Source organism: Salvelinus sp. IW2-2015, linkage group LG2 (assembly GCF_002910315.2).
Source record: "Salvelinus sp. IW2-2015 linkage group LG2, ASM291031v2, whole genome shotgun sequence".
NCBI lineage: Eukaryota > Metazoa > Chordata > Actinopteri > Salmoniformes > Salmonidae > Salvelinus > Salvelinus sp. IW2-2015.
The window spans coordinates 30,034,621-30,057,359 of record NC_036839.1 but is presented as its reverse complement, the minus strand read 5'-3'; the positions used below and the strand labels follow the sequence as shown (position 1 = coordinate 30,057,359).

The following is a 22,739-nucleotide window of genomic DNA, read 5'->3' as shown; positions in this document are numbered from 1 at the left end:
GCTCTGATGACAGCAGGAACAGGATGTAGGTGTGTCTAGTAACAGTAAGATACTGTGTAATACTATATAAGAGTGTGTTATGTGTGTATGTGTTTTTCAGTCCACAGCCCGCCCGCCAGCAGCCCAGAGCGTCCCACAGCGGCCATCTCTCCTCTCCGACGTCAGACCTCCTCCCCTCGCGCTGCGCTGGCCAATCGCTCGCCCAATGTCCATGGTGTCCCCTGGCCCTTCCCCTCTCCTCCCTGCCTCGCGCCCCTCTCCTGCCTCTCCTCCCTCTCCTTCCCCGTTCCTCTCCCCTCTCATGCCTTACCCCTCCCAACGCCAGTGCTGCCCTGCTCAATGGAGAATCAACCAATCCCTTCCAGCCACCCTCACCTGGCCCCTCCCACAGCAACGCCCAGGGGCAGTCCCCCAAACCAGAGAAGGTGAGTCATCTAGCTGTCTCTTTCTGTCCTCTTCATCTCTTCTTTCTCTCCATGCTCCATGCTCTCCTGGTTCCCACATCACACTGCTTTAAAATATTTCAACATGATGCCATAGTCAAATCAAATCAACCTAATGTTATTTAGTCAGGATATAGACAGGGATTATTAAAGGAATAGCTAGGGGAAAAGGTGTTGGGGGGGAAGTTGCTTGCACCTGGACATGGTGCAGAATCCTCCAACAACAAACAGGCAGACTACCAGTGTAACAGGGCTGTCTGTGTTTTTTGTCTTCATCTTGATGTGTATATTAAGATGAGTCCACGGTGACAGTGATGGATGGTAGAGATGTCTGTGAGAGAGGAGCCTATCTGGCTTCACAGACACAAGATGAGACAGTTTGTGGCAATAAGATTTAATCTGAAACTGGGCAGAGACTAAGACAATAGACTAGGGAACGACCACGATAAACATTCTTTGGCTATGAGCTGTGATGGATCATCTATAGTATGATTTAGTCTCATAGCATTAAGCCTCTATCTTTCCTAACCATTTTATTTCCCACATGCATTGGCTTATTATGCGTTGGAGTTTGCTGCCTGATTGAGCTGTGTGTGTCAGGGAGTTTGAGATTTGTGGTGTGTGTGCGCGCGTGTCTTTGCGTGTGTGTTATGAGTCCTGCTGTGCCGTCACAGACGCCTCCATACTCATTATGCGCTGTAATTGGCTCACCCATCACCTCTAACACGCACACAGGCACATGATTACACACACACACACACACACCACCACACACACACACACACCACACACACACCCACACACACACACACACACACACACACACACTCAGTAAATTCCACCTCACATACATCGAAACTAATCTATCTGCTCTGATATGTGCTGTGCTGCTCTCTGGTGGCGGGTCAGAGAACTACACTCAGATCTCAGATCTGTACTGGCAAACAGGAGGTGTCATTATTACATCAGGTAGATACCAGTTAACTGTCTCTGAGACCAGGAGTGATACTGTCAGACAAAGAGAACAGATAGTCTGTAGTGAGTGAAAGAAGAGACTTATAATTTTATCATCCCCTTCTCTTCTCCGTCTCGTTCTGTCTGCAGAAAGAGAGAAGAGGAGGTCTGCTAAAGCTTCTCTCGGGAGCCGCGGCCAAGAGAAAGTCATCGCGCTCTCCCCATCCTCCCCCCGACCCTCCCCCTGTCGGGTGCCGTCCTCCCACATCACACCGCTCTGGCTCCTGTCCAATGGAAGCTCAGGGGCGTGCCGGGTCTTGTCCAATTGAAAGTGAGATGGTGGGGCATGGGGTTAGAGCCTCTGCACAGGAAGTCAGGATCTCGACCTCAACTTCCCCCGGTCGCCCCGACGCCCCGCACCGGAAACGCACTGCTGGCCTCCGGCCTGAACCCAAACCCCTGTCCAGAGAGAGGTATACGTATACAGTATTGTGGTTACACACACTCTCATACACACACCCTGTCCAGAGAGATATACGTATACAGTATTATGGTTACACACACTCTCATCACACACCTGTCCAGAGAGAGGTATACGTATACAGTATTGTGGTTACACACACTCTCATACACACACCCTGTCCAGGAGAGGTATACGTATACAGTATTTGTGGTTACACACACTCTCATACACACACCTGTCCAGAGAGAGGTATACATATACAGTATTGTGGTTACACACACTCTCATACACACACCCTGTCCAGAGAGGTATACGTATACAGTATTGTGGTTACACACACTCTCATACACACACCCTGTCCAGAGAGAGGTATACGTAACAGTATTGTGGTTACACACACTCTCATACACACACCCTGTCCAGAGAGAGGTATACATGTACAGTATTGTGTTACACACACTCTCATACACACACCCTGTCCAGAGAGAGGTATACGTATACAGTATTGTGGTTACACACACTCTCATACCACACCCTGTCCAGAGAGAGGTTACGTATACAGTATGTGGTTACACACACTCTCATCACACACCCTGTCCAGAGAGAGTATACGTATACAGTATTGTGGTTACACACACTCTCATACACACACCTGTCCAGAGAGAGGTATACGTATACAGTATTGTGGTTACACACACTCTCATACACACACCCTGTCCAGAGAGAGGTATACATTACAGTATTGTGGTTACACACACTCTCATAACACACACCCTGTCCAGAGAGAGGTATACGTATACAGTATTGGTGTTACACACACTCTCATACACACACCTGTCCAGAGAGAGGTATACGTATACAGTATTGTGGTTACACACACTCTCATACACACACCCTGTCCAGAGAGAGGTATACGTATACAGTATTGTGGTTACACACACTCTCATACACCCACCCTGTCCAGAGAGAGGTTACATATACAGTATTGTGGTTACACACACTCTCATACACACACCCTGTCCAGAGAGAGGTATACGTATACAGTATTGTGGTTACACACACTCTCATACACACACCCTGTCCGGAGAGAGGTATACATATACAGTATTGTGGTTACACACACTCTCATACACACCCTGTCCAGAGAGAGGTATACGTATACAGTATTGTGGTTACACACACTCTCATACACACACCCTGTCCAGAGAGAGTATACGTATACAGTATTGTGGTTACACACACTCTCATACACACACCTGTCCAGAGAGAGGTATACACATACAGTATTGTGGTTACACACACTCTCATACACACACCCTGTCCAGAGAGAGGTATACGTATACAGTATTGTGGTTACACACACTCTCATACACACACCCTGTCCAGAGAGAGGTTACGTATTTTAGTATTGAGTAGTATTTATTAGGATCCCTATACATCATAAATAACACAAGACATTATTACATTATTACTCTGTTAAATGTACATATAAATCCACAATACGACAGCATTACAATGTGTGTGGTGTGTAGAGTGCGTGTGTTAGAGTGTGTGTATGTGTGTTTGTCCAAAAATCTAATCTAATTTTATTTGTCACATGCTTGGTAAACAACAGTGTAGATTAACAGTGAAATGCTTACTAACGGGCCCTTCCACAATGCAAAAAAATATTATAATAATAACACAAGGAATAAATACACAATGAGTAACGATAACTTGTCTTTTACCAGGTACCAGTCCGAGTCCATGTTCAGGGTACAAGGTAATTGAGGAAGATATGTACATATAGGTAGGGATAAAGTGACTAGGCAGCAAGGTAGATAATAAACAGTAACAGCAGTGTATGTGATGAGTCAAAAGAGATTAGTGCAAAAAGGGTCAATGAAGATATTCTGGGTAGCTATTGGTTAACTATTTAACTAATTAACTATGCTGAACAAAAATATAAACGCAACATGCAACAATTTCAAAAATGTTACTGAGTTACAGTTCATATAAGGAAATCAGTAAATTGAAATAAATTCATTAGGCTCTAATCTACAGATTTCACATGACTGGGTATACAGATATGCATCTATTGGTCACAGATACCTTTTTGAAAAAAGGTAAGGGAGTAGATCAGAAAACCAGTCAGCATCTGGTGTGACCACGATTTGCCTTATATCTCATTTACATTAACTTTAAGTCATTTAGCAGACGCTCTTATCCAGAGCGACTTACAAATTGGTGCATTCACCTTATGATATCCAGTGGAACAACCACTTTACAATAGTGCATCTAACTCTTTTAAGGGGGGGGGGGTTAGAAGGATTACTTTATCCTATCCTAGGTATTCCTTAAAGAGGTGGGGTTTCAGGTGTCTCCGGAAGGTGGTGATTGACTCCGCTGACCTGGCGTCGTGAGGGAGTTTGTTCCACCATTGGGGTGCCAGAGCAGCGAACAGTTTTGACTGGGCTGAGCGGGAACTGTACTTCCTCAGAGGTAGGGAGGCGAGCAGGCCAGAGGTGGATGAACGCAGTGCCCTTGTTTGGGTGTAGGGCCTGATCAGAGCCTGAAGGTACGGAGGTGCCGTTCCCCTCCACAGCTCCGTAGGCAGCACCATAGTCTTGTAGGCGATGCGAGCTTCAACTGGAAGCCAGTGGAGAGAGCGGAGGAGCGGGGTGACGTGAGAGAACTTGGGAAAGTTGAACACCAGACGGGCTGCGGCGTTCTGGATGAGTTGTAGGGGTTTAATGGCACAGGCAGGGAGCCCAGCCAACAGCGAGTTGCAGTAATCCAGACGGGAGATGACAAGTGCCTGGATTAGGACCTGCGCCGCTTCCTGCGTGAGGCAGGGTCGTACTCTGCGAATGTTGTAGAGCATGAACCTACAGGAACGGTACCGCCTTGATGTTAGTTGAGACGACAGGGTGTTGTCCAGGATCACGCCAAGGTTCTTAGCACTCTGGGAGGAGGACACAATGGAGTTGTCAACCGTGATGGCGAGATCATGGAACGGGCAGTCCTTCCCCGGGAGGAAGAGCAGCTCCGTCTTGCCGAGGTTCAGCTTGAGGTGGTGATCCGTCATCCACACTGATAGTCTGCCAGACATGCAGAGATGCGATTCACCACCTGGTTATCAGAGGGGGGAAAGGAGAAGATTAATTGTGTGTCGTCTGCATAGCAATGATAGGAGAGACCATGTGAGGATATGACAGAGCCAAGTGACTTGGTGTATAGCGAGAATAGGAGAGGGCCTAGAACAGAGCCCTGGGGGACACCAGTGGTGAGAGCACGTGGTGCGGAGACAGATTCTCGCCACGCCACCTGGTAGGAGCGACCTGTCAGGTAGGACGCAATCCAAGCGTGGGCCGCGCCGGAGATGCCCAGCTCGGAGAGGTCTCCTTCACATAGAGTTGATCAGGCTGTTGATTGTGGACTGTGGAATGTTGTCCCACTCCTCTTCAATGGCTATGCGAAGTTACTGGATATTGGCGGGAACTGGAACATGCTGTCATACACGTCGATCCAGAGCATCCCAAACATGCTCAATGGGTGACATGTCTGGTGCGCATGCAGGCCATGGAAGAACTGGGACATTTCAGCTTCCAGGAATTGTGTACGGATCCTTGCGACATGGGGCTGTGCATTATCATGCTGAAACATGAGGTGATGGCGGCGGATGAATAGCACGATGATGGGCCTCAGGATTTCGTCACAGTATCTCTGTGCATTCAAATTGCCATTGATAAAATGCAATTGTGTTTGTTGTCCGTAGCTTATGCCTGTTCATACCATAACCTCATCGCCACCATAGGGCACTCTGTTCACAACATTAACATCAGAAACCCGCTCGCCCACACGACGCCATACACACTGTCTGCCATCTGCCTGGTACAGTTGAAACAGGTGTTCATCCGTTAGAGCACACTTCTCCAGCGTGCCAGTGGCCATCGAAGGTGAGTATTTGCCCACAGAAGTCAGTTACGACGACGAACTGCAGTCAGGTCAAGACCATGGTGAAGACGATGCGCATGCAGATGAGCTTCCCTGTGACGGTTCCTGATAGTTTGTCCAGAAATTCTTTGGTTGTGCAAATCCACAGTTTCATCAGCTGTCCAGGTGGCTGGTCTAAGACGATCCCGCAGGTGACGAAGCCGGATGTGGAGGTCCTGGGCTGGCATGGTTACACATGGTCTGCGGTTGTGAGGCCAGTTGGACGTACTGCCAAATTCTCTAAACGATCTCTGGTGGACGTTCCTGCAATCAGCCTGCCAATTGCATCTGTGGCATTGTGCTGTATGACAAAATTGCACATTTTAGAGTGGCCTTTTTTGTCCACAGCACAAGGTTCAGCTGTGTAATGATCATGCTGTTTAATCAGCTTCTTGATATGCCACACCTGTCAGGTGGATGTATTATCTTGACAAAGGAGAAATGCTCACTAAGAGGGATGTAAACTAATTTGTGCACAACATTTTACAGAAATAAGCTTTTTGTGCATGTGGAAAATTTCTGGGATCTTTTATTTCGGCTCATGAAACACAAACTTTATATGCTATGTTGTGTTTACATGTTGTGTTTATATTTTTGTTCAGTGTATTTAGCAGTCGTATAGCTTGGGGGTAATTATAATAATTAGCTGGGTGCTTACATTTGTCCGATTTCATGTACTATTGAGTGCATTCAGGAACTATTCAAATGTACACATTTTTGTTAGGTTACAGACTTATTCGAAAATGGATTACATTGTTGACAAAGCAAAGACAGGTTTTTAGAAATGTTTGCAAATTGATTAAAAAAAAGTAAATATTACATTTACATAAATATTCAGACCCTTTACTCAGTACTTTGTTGAAGCACCTTTGGCAGCGATTACAGCCTCAAGTCTTCTTGGGTATGACACTTCAAGCTTGGCACACCTGTATTTGGGGAGTTTCTCCCATTCTTCTCTGCAGATCCTCTCAATCTCTGTCAGGTTGGATGGGGAGCGTCACTGCACAGCTATTTTCAGGTCTCTCCAGAGATGTTCAATCGGGTTCAAGTCCAGGCTCTGGCTGGACCACTCAAGGACATTCAGAGACTTATCCCGAAGCCACTCCTGCGTTGTCTTGGCTGTGTGCTTTGGCTGTTGGAAGGTGAACCTTGGACTCAGTCTGAGGTCCTGAGCACTCCGGAGCAGGTTTTCATCAAGGATCCTGACTTGTCTCCCAGTCCCTGCTTCTGAAAAACATCCCCACAGCATGATGCTGCCACCACCATGCTTGACAGTAGGGAGTTCCAGGTTTCCTCCAGATGTAACACTTGGCATTCAGGCCAAAGAGTTCAATCTTGGTTTCATCAGACCAGAGAATCTTGTTTCTCATGGTCTGAGAGTCCTTTAGGTGCTTTTTGGCAAACTCCAAGCGGGCTGTCATGTGCCTTTTACTGAGGAGTAGCTTCCGTCTGTTTTCACTTTGTCATTATGGGGTATTGTGTGTAGATTGATGAGGAAAACAATTAATTTAATCAATTTTAGAATAAGGTTGTAACGTAACAAAATGTGGAAAGGGTCTGAATACTTTCCAAATGCACTATATATATATTATGTGAATTGGAAATTCATTTTTTGCATATCCCACTCTCCCGAGACACCCTCGGAGAGTGGGGTCGCAGCCAGGGATCAGCCATTATTGATGACCCTGGCCTTGCTCAAGGGCACATTGACAGATTTCTCACCTAGTTGTCTTGGGGATTTGAACCAGCGACCTTTCAGTTACTGGCCCAATGCTCTTAACCGCTAGACTACCTGCCACCCTAGAAGCTGTTCAGGGTCCTGTTGGTTCAAGACTTGGTGCATCGGTAACGCTTGCCGTGCGGTAGCAGAGCGAACAGTCTATGATGGGTGGCTGGAGTCTTTGACAATTTTTAGGGCCTTCCTCTGACAGCGCCTGCTGTAGAGGTCCTGGGTGGCAGGGAGCTCGGCCCCAGTGATGTACTGGGCCGTACTCACTACTCTCTGTAGCGCCTTGCGGTCTGATGCCAAACAGTTGCCATACCAAGCGGTGATGCAGCCAGTCAAGATGCTCTCCAATGGTGCAGCTGTAGAACATTTTGAGGATCTGAGGGCCATGAATGTTTTCAGCCTCCTGAGGGGGAAGAGGCGTTGTCGTGCCCTCTTCACAACTGTGAAGGTGTGGACATCGAGGAACTCTCGACCTGTTGCACAACAGCCCTATCTATGTTAGGGCCTGTTCGACCCTCCTTTTCCTGTAGTCCACAATCAGCTCCTTTGTCTTGCTCACATTGAGAGAGAGGTGGTTGTCCTGTCACCACACTGCCAGGTCTCTGACCTCCTCCCTATAGGCTGTCTCATCGTTGTCGGTGATCAGGCCTACCACTGTGGTGTCGTCAGCAAACTTAATGATGGTGTTGGAGTCGTGCTTGGCCACGCAGTTGTGGGTGAACAGGGAGTACAGGAGGGGACTAAGCACGCACCCCTGAGGGTCCCCTGTGTTGAGGATCAGCGTGGCAGATATGTTGTTGCCTACCCTTACCACCTGACGGCCCGTTTGAAACTGGATCCTGGACTTCCTGAGGCAGATGTTTAGTCCCAGGGTCCTTAGCTTAGTGATGAGCTTTGTGGGCACTATGGTGTTGATCGCTGAGCTGTAGTCAATGAACAGCATTATTCACATAGGTGTTCCTTTTGTCCAGGTGTGAAAGGGCAGTGTGGAGTACGATTGCGATTGCGTCATCTGTGGATCTGTTGGGATGGTAAGCGAATTGGAGTGGGTCTAGGGTTCCTGGCATTAGGGTGTTGATGTGAGCCATGACCAGCCTCTTCATAGCACTTCATGGCTACCAACGTGAGTTCTACGTGGCGGTAATCATTTAGGCAGGTTACCTTCGCTTTCTTGGGCACAGGGACTATGGTGATCTGTTTTAAACATGTAGGTATTACAGACTCGGCCAGGGAGAGGTTGAACATGTCAGTGAAGACACTTGCCAGGTGGTCCGCACATGCTTTGAGTACACGTCCTGGGAATCCTTCTGGCCCTGTGGCTTTGTGAATGTTGACCTGTTTAAAGTTCTTGCTCACATCAGCTATGGAGAGCGTGAGCACACAGCTGGTGCTCTCATGCATGCTTCAGTGTTGCTTGCCTCGAAGCGAGCATAAAAGGCATTTAGCTTGTCTCGTGGGCTTGCGTCACTGGGAAGCTCGCAGCTGGGTTTCCCTTTGTAGTCCGTAATAAACCCTGCCACATCCGACGAACATCAGAGCCGGTGTAGTAGGATTCAATCTTAGTCCTGCATTGGCACTTTGCCTGTTTGATGGTTTGTTTGAGGACATTGCAGGATTTCTTATAAGCGTACGGATTATTGTCCCTCTCCTTGAAAACGGCAGCTCTAGCCTTTAGCTCGGTGCGGATGTTGCCTGTAATCCATGGCTTCTGGTTAGATTTGCCAAATGGAGGGCGAGGGAGAGCTTTGTATACATCTCTGTGTGTGGAATAAAGGTGATCTAGAGTTTTTTTCCCTCTGGTGTCACATGTGACATGCTGGTAGAAGTTTGCCTGCATTAAAGTCCTCGGCCACTAGGAGCGCCTCTTCTGGATGAGCATTTTCTTGTTTGCAAATGGCCTTTTACAGCTCGTTGAGTTCGGTCTTAGTGCCAGCATCGGTTTGTGGTGGTAAATAGACGGCTACGAATAATATAGATGAGAACTCTCTTGGTAGATAGTGTGGTCTACAGCTTATCATGTGGTATTCAACCTCAGGCGAGCAATACCTCAAGACTTCTTTAATATTAGACATCGCGCACCAGCAGTTATTTACAAATAGACACACAACCCCGCCCCTCGTCTTACCAGACGTAGCTTGCTCTGTCCTGCCGAAACACGTAGAAGCTAGCCAACTCTATATTATCCGTGTCGTCGTTCAGCCAAGTCTCAGTGAAACATAAGATATTAGACTTTTGAATGTCCCGTTGGTAGGATAGTCTCAATCATAGATCGTCCAGTTAGTTTTCCAATGTTTGCACGTTGGCCAATAATACAGAGGGTAATGGTGGTTTACCTACTCGTCGGCGAATTCATACAAGGTACCCTGCCCTCCCCCTTTTTCTCCGTCTTTTCTTCACGCTGATGATGGGATTTGGGCCTTGTCTTGACAAAGCAGTTTAACCTTCGTGTCGGACTCATTAAAGAAATAATCTTTGTCCAGCTCGAGATGAGTAATCGCTGTTCTGATGTCCAGATGTTATTTTCGGTCATAAGAGACGGTAGCAGCAACATTATGTACAATATTAGTTACAAACAATGCCAAAAAAACATACAAACTAGCACAGTTGATTAGGAGCCCGTAAAACGGCACCCATCCCCTCTTGCGCCATTATAATCTCAATTAATTTATTTATGAAGCCAGTGACTGAGGTAGTAAACTCCTCAATGCCATCGGATTAATCCCGTAACATATTCCAGTCTGTGCTAGTGAAACAGTCCTGTAGCTTAGCATCCGCGTCATCGGACTACTTATAATATCTAATATAATAATAATATATGCCATTTAGCAGACACTTTTATCCAAAGCGACTTACAGTCATGCATATATTTTACTCACGGGTCGTCCCGGGAATCAACCCCATATCCTGGCGCTGCAAGCACCATGCTCTATCACCTGAGGACCACTTCCGTATTGAGCGTGTCACTGGTACTTCCTTATTGAGTTTTTGCTTGTAAGCATGAATGAGGAGGATTGACTTATGGTCAGATTTGCCAAATGGAGGGCGAGGCGGACCTTTTTATTGCGTATTTGTGTGGAGTAGTTGAGCTCGAGTTTTTTCGCCTCTAGTTGCACCGGTGACATGCTGATAGAAATTAGGTTAAACAGATTTCAGTTTTTCTGCATTAAAATTCACTGGCCACTAGGAGCTGCCTCTGGGTGAGCATTTTCTTGTTTGCAGTTCGTTGAGTGTGGTCTTAGTGCCAGCATTTGTTTGTGGTGGTAAATAGACAGCTACGAAAAATATAGATGCAAACTATTTTCTTAAATAGTGTGGTCGACAGTTTATCATGAGGTGTTCTAACTCAGGCAAGCAGAACTTCGAGACTTCCTTCATATAAGAGATTGCGCACAAGTTCTTGTTAACAAAGAGACACAAACCCTGTAGCCATGTCAGTTTACAATCTAGGGTTACACCAATATATACTGTGTTACAACAAATATACTGTGTTTACACACACTCTCATACACACACCTTGAAACATACGCTAGTCTACGCCACTGCAGCACAAAAAACAAATGAGCCTCTGATCATCACTCTTCTCCTATCCCCATCGGTGTGTGTCAGAGATAATAGTGCCCTCCAGCACACACACATGCAAGCAAGCGCAAGAAAGTGCAAGCACGCGCAAGCACTAGCGCGCACACAGACACACACACACACAGACACACACACACTCACAGCTTGGAGTTTGATACTAGCTGTAGGTTATCAGTCCTTCAGCGGTCACTGTGAGCTATAGCTCCTCTGGTTTACACAGACATGTATTTTTTCTCTGAGAGCAGCCGCTTACACACACACACACACACACACACACACACACACACACACACACACACACACACACACACACACACACACACACACACACACACACTGCTCCAGACACACTACTCCAAAGTGTCAAGCACTTATAAATCTGTGTGAGCCGTTTATGTACAAGACTGCTGAATGATGTTGACCTGAGTAGCTGCATATATCAATACTTACTGTGTGTGTGCATGTGTGTGTGTGTGTCTTAATATGAGTTACAGTGCATCATTATTCATAACTCTCCCTCCCTAGGTATCGTGTGGTTGTGCCCTACCCCCCTCAGAGCGAGGCAGAGATCGAGCTGAGAGAGGGAGACGTGGTGTTTGTTCATAAGAAGAGAGAAGATGGCTGGTACAAAGGCACTCTGCAGAGGACTGGACGCACTGGGCTCTTCCCCGGCAGCTTCGTAGAAATCTTCTGAAGAGGATCGCTACACACAAACACACAGAGCATACAGTTGAAGTTGGAAGTTTACATACACTTAGGTTGGAGTCATTAAAACTTGTTTTTGAACCACTCCACAAATTTCTTGTTAACAAACTATAGTTTTGGCAAGTCGGTTAGGACATCTACTTTGTGAATGACACATGTAATTTTTCCAACAATTGTTTACAGACAGATTATTTAACTTATAATTCACTGTATCACAATACCAGTGGGTCAGAAGTTTACATAGACTAAGTTGACTTTGCCTTTAAACAGCTTGGGAAATTCCATAAAATGATGTCATGGTGTTAGAAGCTTCTGATAGGCTAACTGACATAATTTGAGTCAATTGGAGGTGTACCTGTGGATGTATTTCAAGGCCTACCTTCAAACTCAGTGCCTCTTTGCTTGACATCATAGGAAAATCAACAGAAATCAGCCAAGACCTCAGAAAAAAATTGTAGACCTCCACAAGTCTGGTTCATCCTTGGGAGCAATTTCCAAATGCCTGAAGGTACCACGTTCATCTGTACAAACAATAGTACGCAAGTATAAACACCATGGGACGACGCAGCCATCATACCGCTCAGGAAGGAGACATGTTCTGTCTCCTAGAGATGAACAAACTTTGGTGCGAAAAGTGCAAATCAATCAATGCTGGAGGAAACAGGTACAAAAGTATCTATATCCACAGTAAAACGAGTCCTATATCAACATAACCTGAAAGGCCACACAGCAAGGAAGAAGCCACTGCTCCAAAACCTCCATAAAAAAGCCAGACTACCGTTTGCAACTGTACATGAGGACAAAGATCATACTTTTTGGAGAAATGTCCTCGGGTCTGATGAAACAAAAATAGAACTGTTTGGCCATAATGCCCATTGTTATGTTTGGAGGAAAAAGGGGGATGCTTGCAAGCAGAAGAACATCATCCCAACCGTGAAGCACGGTGGTGGCAGCATCATGTTGTGAGGATGCTTTGCTGCAGGAGGGACTGGTGCACTTCACAAAATAGATGGCATCATGGGGTAGGAAAAGTATGTGGATATATTGAAGCAAAATCTCAAGACATCAGTCAGGAAGTTAAAGCTTGGTCGCAAATGGGTCTTCCAAATGGCATACTTCCAAAGTTGTGGCAAAATGGCTTAAGKACAACAAAGTCAAGGTATTGGAGTGGCCATCACAAAGCCCTGACCTCAATCCAATAGAAAATTTGTGGGCAGAACGGATAAAGCGTGTGCAAGCAAGGAGGCCTACAAACCTGACTCAGTTACACCAGCTCTGTCAGGAGGAATGGGACAACATTCACCCAAGTTATTTTGGGAAGCTTGAGGAAGGCTACCCGAAATGTTTGACCCAAGTTAAACGATTTAAAGGCAATGCTACCAAATACGAATTGAGTGTATGTAAACTTCTGACCCACTGGGAATGTGATGAAAGAAATAAAAGCTGAAATAAATCATTCTTCCTACTATTATTCTGACATTTCACATTCTTAATATAAAGTGGTGATCCTAACTGACCTAAGACTGGGAATTTTTACTAGGATTAAAAGTTAGGGATTGTGAAAAACTGAGTTTAAATGTATTTGGCTATGGTGTATGTAAACTTCTGACATCAACTGTATGTTTTACTATCCTTGTGGGGACCTAAATGTGATTTCAATTCAAAATCCTACTTTCCATAAACCTATTTTCCCTAACCCTAACACTAAACCTAACCCTTACCCTAACCTTAACCCCTAACCCTTAACTCTAATTCAAACCCTAACCCTAATTGTAACCCTAACCCTAAACCTAACCTCTACGCCTAAAATAGCCTAAGACCTCGTAAGGACCTGGGAAATGTCCCCATGGGGGATCATTTTCCTTTTTTTTTACTATCCTTGTGAGGATTTCCGGTACCCACAAAGATAGTAATACCCACACACACAAAACACAACACACACCGCCACCCCAGCTCCAACCAGCCTCATAGGAGCAGGGGCCTTTATCCACGCAGGCACTCCCAGGACAGCTATGGGAGGGGTCCTTCATCAACCTCATCAATGACTTATGATGTTGACATCATCAGGCGGTGCATAGTATTTTTCTACTGCTTCAGTGTGTATATGCTCTAAACATGAGTGTCCAAATGAATGTGTGGTATGGCTAGAGACAGGCCGGACTGGTTACAGAAGCACCTAAAGACCCTGGCTTACCTGATACTTGTTCCTTCTGGTCGGTGTTCGTGTGCGTGTGCGCGCGTGCGTGCGTGCGCGCACGTGTGTGCGTGTGCGTGTGTGCGTGTGAGTGAATGCGCGTGTGAGTGAATGCGCGTGTGACCAGCAGTGGTTAATACCAGCCATGTGGCAGCTCAACAACGGGTCAGAAAGCACACCAATGGTCTCAAATGGTCTTAAACATACCTCACGTCTGGCAAGCTACATCAAACCTCCTATTTCACTGGCGAAGCACACAACAGTACTCCTCTTTCATTGGCTAAGCACACAATGGTGGTCCTTTTTTATTGGCTAAGCACACAGCAGTATTCCTCTCTCATTGGTTAAGCACACAACAGTGGTCCACTCCTATCTATGCACACAACTACTGTCTCATTGACTCAGCACAAAACAACTGTTCAACAACAGAAGTAGGATCAACTGGTTTAGAAGAGTAAAGCAGATAAGTCTACAGGTCAGGAAGACATAGTGAAACAGAAGCACACAGAGTTAGGAAGGCCAGAACAAGTTGGCTACAGCACAGATGAGACTAGATCTACAATAGACAGACAGCACACTCCGTCTCAGCACAAAGCACACCCTTGTGTGTGTGAGACCATCTGGTTCTGATTCGAGTAGCAGCAGCAGGGGAGTCTGGGTAATCCCTGAGTTGGGTGACAGACAGATGACTTTAAACACCCAGAGATTCAGATGAGATTAGAGCCTTTCCATCAAGCCCTGATACACACACACATACACACACATACACACACACACACGCACACACACACCAACACACACACTGTGACGTGAAAGGACTGGATGGGTCCCAGTCTCTCCCCTCCTCCTCAGAGAGAGAGAGAGAATAGAGTGAAACCCGGTCCAGAAGCAACCCGTAGCCCCAGATGAACCAGCTGTAACCCTGTTTCTACTGAACCCAAAATGCCAGCCTGTTTGTCTGTTTCTACTATTTGTCTGTGGAGCTAAATCACCTCCTTGTTGGAGATGCAGCACTTCCACATGATTCAGTCACCACACATCGCCCATCTTGCTATTCCTGCTCCCCGGTGTTCCCATGAGTCAGTGTGTTCAGGTCAACTGTCTTTCTGGTTTGTCTGACAAGACTTTACAGATTGTCTGGTGTGAGTGCAGTACCACTGACAAGACTTTACAGATTGTCTGGTGTGAGTACTGTATCACTGACAAGACTTTACAGATTGTCTGGTGTGAGTGCGGTACCACTGACAAGACTTTACAGATTGTCTGGTGTGAGTACTGTATCACTGACAAGACTTTACAGATTGTCTGGTGTGAGTACTGTATCACTGACAAGACCTTACAGATTGTCTGGTGTGAGTACTGTACCACTGACTTCTCATGCTGAATCTAATGCTGTCTAACTGTGAGAGAAGTGTTACAAGAAAAGTGTTACATTACTGCAACAGAAAATAAAGAATATATATATATATATATATATATTTATACAGTACCAGTCAAAAGTTTGGACACACCTACTCATTCAAGGGTTTTTCTTTATTTGTACTATTTTCTACATTGTAGAATAATAGTGAAGACATCAAAACTATGAAATAACACATGGAATCTTGTAGTAACCAAAATATATTTTATATTTTACATTCTTCAGAGTAGCTACCCTTTGCCTTGATGACAGCTTTGCATACTCTTGGCATTCTCTCAACCAGCTTCACCTGGAATGCTTTTCCAACAGTCTTGAAGGAATTCCCACATATGCTGAGCACTTGTTGGCTGGTTTTCCTTCACTCTGCGGTCCATCTCGTCCCAAACCATCTCAATTGGGTTGAGGTCGGGTGATTGTGGAGGCAAGGTCATCTGATGCAGCACTCCATCACTCTCCTTCTTGGTCAAATAGCCCTTACACAACCTAGAGGTGTGTTTTGGGTCATTTTCCTGTTGAAAAACAAATGATAGTCCCACTAAGCACAAAAAAGATGGGATGGCGTATCGCTGCAGAATGCTGTGGTAGACATGCTTGTTGAGTGTCCCTTCAATTCTAAATAAATCACCAACAGTGTCACCAACAAAGCACCCCCATCACACCTCCTCCTCCATGCTTCACGGTGGGAACCACACATGTGGAGATCAGCAGTCTCCTCTGAACAGTTGATGTTGAGATTTGTCTGTTACTTGAATTCTGTGAAGCATTTATTTGGGCTGCAATTTCTGAGGCTGGTAACTCTAATGAATTTATCCTTTGCAGCAGAGGTAACTTTGGGTCTTCCTTTCCTGTGGCGGTCCTCATGAGAGACAGTTTCATCATAGCGCTTGACAGTTTTTGAGACTACACTTGAAGAAACTTTCAAAGGTCTTGAAATGTTTCCAAATTGACTGACCTTCATGTCTTAAAAGTATTGATAGACTATTGTTTCTCTTTGCTTATTTGAGCTGTTCTTGCCATAATATAGACTTGGTATTTTACCAAATTGGGCTATTTTCTGTATACCACCCCTACCTTGTCACAACACAACGCATTAAGAAGGAAAACATTTCCACAAATTAACTTTTAACAAGGCACACCTGTTAATTGAAATGCATTCCAGGTGACTACCTCATGATTCTGGTTGAGAGAATGCTATGAGTGTGCAAAGCTGTCATCAAGGCAAAGAGTGGCTACTTTTAAGAATGGGAAATATATCATATATTTAGGTTTGTTAAAAAAAACAAAGTTACTAATCAAATCAAATCAAATCTACATACTACGTGATTCCCTTTGTGTTATTTCATAGTATTGATGTCTTCACTATTATTCTACAATGTAGAAAATAGTAAAAATAAAGAAAAACCCTTGAATGAGTAGCTGTGTCCAAACTTTTGACTGATACTGTATATTGTCCAGATTATTTATATTTCGTGGGTGCCAGAGTTGCCCTCCGCTGGTGACCAGCGTTCTACCATGTGATCATGTGATCATTAAACATTGTCTCGTAATGATGACCTTGTGGTTTGGTTGGTTTTTCATGTCAAGTGCATTTTTGCAATAAATGCCTTTGTTTTAATACAACCTGTCTCGCCTCGTGCCTGTTGACAAACATGCTATCTCACTACTGCCTCCCCTCCCTCCTATCCATCACTTCCCTCTCCTCTTATTTCCTCCCTCTCTCTGTCCCAGTGGAGGTAGGTGACAGCAAGGCTGTCAGGAATAATCACCTCACACCTATTTGCATTTAGAGTGAAGCTAAGGCCTGGCTGACACGCATGCTATATAGGTGGAGAGCTGTGTGTGTGTGTGTGTGTGTGTGTGTGACACTGTGTGTATGTGTGTCATCACAGGGTAGAGAGGTGTGTGTGTGTTTAGGAAACTGGACTGTAAGGACACTGATCACCATTCTAGTCAACACTTCTCTGATGCCAACAGCACTTCAGCATGCCAGGTTCTGTGTTGGTGTGTTTCTATTCAGGATACAGTGAAAGTCACCCCAACCCAGATATCCCATCCTCCTCAACACGGTCAACCCAGCCCACCTCCCACTCCAACTACTACCCACGCACATGCTTCATCCACTGTTTCCACACACACACAAACACCCCTGGTCCGGCACAAGATAGGTTCAGTCCCCCACCAAGCCTAAAACCTCTATATACAAACAAACACACACAGCTCAGCTGCTGCAGATACTGTATTTATGTAGATTCCACAGCATCAACTGGCCACATTCCAGACCTGTGTGTGTGGCAGTCAGCCAGGCAGCACAGCAGGGTGTCAGGAGAAGGTGAGAAGGGCATAGAGCTTCATGAAGAGAACACTGAAGATCATAGATCATCTCAGTAGGCCAGTAAACACCCTTTAAATAGTCTACAGAAACATAGCTGAAAAGAATAAAGCATACATTCTTCAGAGATTGATGAAAATATCTAGTTTTCTTTGTTGTTATTCTGAGTGTTCTATAGGTCGTTATTTAATATATTAATTATATAATGAGGATGAGAAATACTTTTGAACGAGAAATGTATCATAGTGCATGGAAGTTTCTCTCTATAGTTTAAAGCAGTTGTTTCGCGCCCTCTAGTGTCTCAGTACTACACTGCAGCCACAAATATTTCCATGAGGACAATGGCCAGGGCCACGTTCATTTGCCAAACGTTGCAGATAGAAATGCCAACAGAAATGCCAAATGAATAGAGAAGAAATGATTCCTTGTCGGAGAAGCATGTTTGTTCTAGCTACATTACATAGTTATATCTGAACATTCCAAAACATTGTATCCTGCTGAATGCACACCAGGACACAGCAGAAGAAACGTAGAAAAATATCTGATTATTATTATTATTATTAATCAGCATAACAATAACACAATATTTTAGTTGTCCGTGTTTATTATGATTTTAATGGCAAAGCAACATTTTAAAACCAAATATGAGGTAATCTCCCAGCAGAGCCCCAAATCCAATGGTTACATCACCTTGCATGTTGATGTTAATGTGTTGAATGTCCTCTGTATGCTATCCATAGCCAGAATCATTTTGCAGTGCATGGTGATCGAACAGGTTTCCTGTTATATTCATCAGAGGTGTAGGGAGGATGAAGTTTGTGAGTACAAAAAATATAATTATACAGATGATTAACAAAACGTACACATGACAGTATTCATACCTTGGTATATGTGGTCAAAAAAACGAGTCACTTTTGACAACGGTTTTCATACACATACCCTGTCCATAATGTAGAGTCCTTTGGGATCTTCATTGAAGAGTCCTCCAAGGTTTTAGAGAAACCATTACAATTAACTAGATGATACATGTGATCTGCATAACATTATGCAGCAAACCAATACCAATTGTACATACATTTGTGTGCCTCCTCGTCAGTATACCTGTAGACATAGACACACACAAATAAGGGAGCAGTTTAGTCATCTGCGCCCAATGCAGCAATAGTGTTTATCATATTTTAACTTATACCATGCATTGTTGAATACTCCTTTCAGATAGCCTTGAATGGCATTCCAAAGCGTGCATTTCCCTTTATAAACTGGGTGGTTTGAACCCTGAATTCTGATTGGCTGAAAGCCATGGTATATCAAACCACCACGGGTATGACAAAATATTTCGTTTTACTGCTCTAATTACGTTGGCAACCAGTTTATAATAGCAATAAGGCTCCTCGGGGGTTTGTGATATATGGCCAATATCTCACGGCTAAGGGGTGTTCTTAGGCACGGCGCAAGCAAGAATTCGATTTTCATAATAGCAAGCAAGCAAGCTAGGACTGTTCTTGGAAGAACCTTTTGGGGGCATTTTTCGGTGTCAAGAACCCCAAGGTTCTTCAAGGAACTTTGATGATCTTAGAAGAACCCTTGTTGAACCCCAATTTTTTTTACTCTGCAATTCACATAAATAAAACGCAATTTTAGGCTACATTTCGGGAATTTTTCACTTTCTTTGTGAACAGCAGCGGTTTGTATGAGTGTAGATAACGTTGCATTTAGATGAATTATTGGTAACCCCTTCTTTAAACACAATGGTATCATCCACATGAAAACCTTCCACTGTTACCATGGTGGCTCTGTCATGGATGGAACCCCTGTTAATTTCAAACAGAACTTTGGATCCAAAATGGCCATACAAGTATGCCAGTTTCACTGATCTCTAATTACGTTGCTATGGGAGGGGATGATGTGTTGATGCTACTGCGACCCCTGTCTGTCACACACGGGTTGTCTCTTGGAGGAGAGAATCGGAGAGTAGGGATTAGGATGATGGTGATAATGAATTTGCTGTTATCGCCGTACTTCAGAGACCTGTCAGTGATGCACGGATGAAACGATGCAACGTGGGAAAGAAACATTTTAAATCGTTATTATTGTGTTGGCTATTTCCACAATTTATTCTAAATGGCGACCGAATGCACAGAACAAGCCGTCCTGGAGTTCCTAACGGAGAGAGGAGGGTTGGTCAGACATATGGACCTGATTGATCATTTTGAATCAGTGTGGAAAAGTGATGGGTCAAAGAAAACACTGTTCAATGAAAGGTTGAACCGTCACGTTGACAGCGTTGCTTTCATAAAACTGGAGGATGGAGTGAAATTCGTGTGTTTGAAGGAAAACAGCACAAGCTCCGTGAAGCACACAGACCCTGGCAACGATGGAGAGTGTAACGGCAACGGAGTGTGTGGTAGGGACCGCCCACTATCTGAATCTGGAGAACGGGGTGGGAGCAGCAATGTCACCCGAGATGGAAACGGACATTCTAGTGATAAATGTGATTCACCTGAAAAAGACTCAAATGCACCCGACGCCCTATATTGGCTTGATAATGACATGGAATCCAACGGTAATCTTCATCATCCATGCTGCCTAGAGGAAGGTAGAGTTAGTGATGTTACCTCAGGTGGAGTCACAGAGGTGAAGCTTAGAGAAGTTAGTGATGATACCTTCTCAGGTGGAGTCACAGAGGTGAAGCTTAGAGAAGTTAGTGATGNGGTGAAGCTTAGAGAAGTTAGTGATGATACCTTCTCAGGTGGAGTCACAGAGGTGAAGCTTAGAGAAGTTAGTGATGATACCTTCTCAGGTGGAGAGGTGAAGCTAAGAGACAGGAGGAGGAGAGAGTCAGCTCCAGCACTGGGGACAGACTCAAGTGTGTTGGCTGGCCAGGTGCAGGTGAGGGGAAGTAGGAGGACCTCCCGGGGCTCCCAGAGGGCTCTGCTGACCAGCGCTCTGTCAGAGGACGGTGGGTGGGAGGGACTGGATGGAGACTGGAACACCCCCAAGAGCAGCCGCAGGAACTTCATAGAGCTAATGATGAGCAGCTCCCCACAGGTAGACTACTCACACTTTTATTTTATTCTATTGTATTTACAGATTTTCCACACTGGTTCTGGTCTAAGGTTGTTTAGGCTGCCATTTCTGAGATGTAGCCTACTAAATGTTCCTTTCTGTCTTTGCCTGTCTCCAGGTACGTCGGTCTCTGATCAACCGCAGCTCTCGTCTCAGAGACTCTGTCAGGAGCGACGGTGACTCCACCTCTCTGCTGTCGTCTGCAGACGGGGACTGTGTCTCAGTGGCCCTGGACCCCCTGGAGCACGAGTGGATGCTGTGTGCCTCGGACGGCCAGTGGGACAGTCTGTATCCGCTGCTCATCCTGGACCCCAGCCTGCTGACCAAGAGGGACTTTGTGACGGGCTTCTCCTGCCTCCACTGGGCTGCCAAGCAGGGCAACGAGGAGCTGTTGACACAGCTACTGGAGCATGCCAAGCAGAACAATGTCCCTGTGGATGTTAATGTACGCTCTAGTGCTGGGTACACTCCCCTTCACCTGGCCGCTATGCATGGACACACACAGGTAGGTGCTGTCCTCCTGCCCTGCACTGTCCACTGATATTGTTTTCTGTGGCGTGCTTGTTAGGTGGTTTAAATCAAGTTTTCTGTGCTGTGATTGTCAGGTGGTGCATGTGCTGGTAGACCAGTGGTCTGTAGACCCAGAGGCCAGAGACTACAGTGGGAGGAGAGCTGGCCAGTACCTTCCCCCTGGAGCCTCCTCTACTGCAGCCCTGGAGCCAGGGGGTGGGACCAGCCCTGTAGGAGGAGGAGAATCAGACACGGAGAACGCAGACAGCGGGGCACAAGGGGGGCGGTGGAGATTACCCAGAGTTCTCCAGTCCAACCTGAACCCACTGAGGCTGCTGAACGGATCAGGGGAGGGGGGGGAGGTGGGGGGGGGGGGGGCAGGAAGGAGCAAGGCTGTTCAGAGGAAGTCGTCTCTGAGTCGGATCAACGCACGGCTCCACCGAGGACGCCATAAGACCCAGATCATCCACAGCACCTCCTTCAGAGGGACGGGGGAGGGAGTGGAGGAGGGAGAAAGGGGGGAGACCAGCCCAACCAGCCCCCTCAAAGGCAGACCAATTTCCAATCTGTTTGGATAAATCACTGCAGTGTTGGAATCGCACATACAGTAACAGATCAAAGGCGGCCCTAATAACCAGCCTACTGATTATGATACCATTATGACATGGGATCTAGTACTAACGGCCCAGTTTCCACCCAACACATACTACATTTAGTCCTGGACTAAAAAACATGAGCATGAGCATGCTTTTCCATCCAGGTGTAGGTTTAACCTGGGTCTGGGAACTGTAGGCCTACTTTAAACTTTAGATTTGGCACCGTTTACTAGTCACTGGGAAATTAATCCCAGAACTAAAATATTGCGTAATTTGGTCAGATGCTCGTAGCATTTATGTTTATGTAATCTGTCAACGAGAGATTACTGGGAAATAGATCTGGGATCATTTTGCTGTAAGAAAAATGTTCTCTCAATAGATCTGAATCCTGTGGGGATTTAAGGTGCTGCTTACAGTAATTACCTCTACATAATTATTTTATATATTTAACATAATTATTTAACTTCTAAAATTATTATAAAGACAAGTCAAAATAACCACTGAACACCTTCAACACGAATCTCGATGTAACTGCACTTGTCACTTTGAAGGTTTAACCAGAATGAAATAAGTGAGTCTATAACCTATGGGTTGTGTAGATGTTTTACCTGCAGTAAAGTTAGAAAAACTCTGCACATTTTAAGTTACATTCGCTAGACTGTGAATGGTCTATTCCTGAAATGGTCAGGAATAGAAAAAGAAAGGGTCAGAACTCCTAGAATTGAGATGGGGGAAAAAGGAGTCCCCATGTAAAAAGAAAAATAGTAATCACTTGG

At 45.3% G+C, this 22,739-nt stretch overlaps 1 protein-coding gene and 1 pseudogene across 1 annotated transcript; both read left to right on the top strand.

Annotated features, from left to right (window-relative positions):
- The window catches only part of LOC111971472 (E3 ubiquitin-protein ligase SH3RF3-like), an 89,303-nt pseudogene extending 72,221 nt beyond the window's left edge, over positions 1 to 17,082 (top strand).
- A 2,651-nt stretch (positions 17,083 to 19,733) lies between these two features.
- sowahca (sosondowah ankyrin repeat domain family Ca) lies at positions 19,734 to 22,365 on the top strand. Its single transcript, XM_070448354.1, has 4 exons — positions 19,734 to 20,387; positions 20,553 to 20,839; positions 20,976 to 21,362; positions 21,463 to 22,365. Exons 1-4 carry the CDS (start codon positions 19,913 to 19,915, stop codon positions 21,943 to 21,945), a joined length of 1,632 nt encoding a protein of 543 aa, XP_070304455.1. The 5' UTR covers positions 19,734 to 19,912; the 3' UTR covers positions 21,946 to 22,365.
- Positions 22,366 to 22,739: the final 374 nt, after the last annotated feature.

Bases quoted from the DNA above. Each gene is read 5' to 3' on its own strand.
- sowahca (XM_070448354.1), top strand. From the start codon at position 19,913: ATGGCGACCGAATGCACAGAACAAGCCGTCCTGGAGTTCCTAACGGAG. The intron at 20,388-20,552 runs GTAGAGTTAGTG...GTGGAGTCACAG, and splicing joins TCCATGCTGCCTAGAGGAAG to AGGTGAAGCTTAGAGAAGTT. The intron at 20,840-20,975 runs GTAGACTACTCA...GCCTGTCTCCAG, and splicing joins TGATGAGCAGCTCCCCACAG to GTACGTCGGTCTCTGATCAA.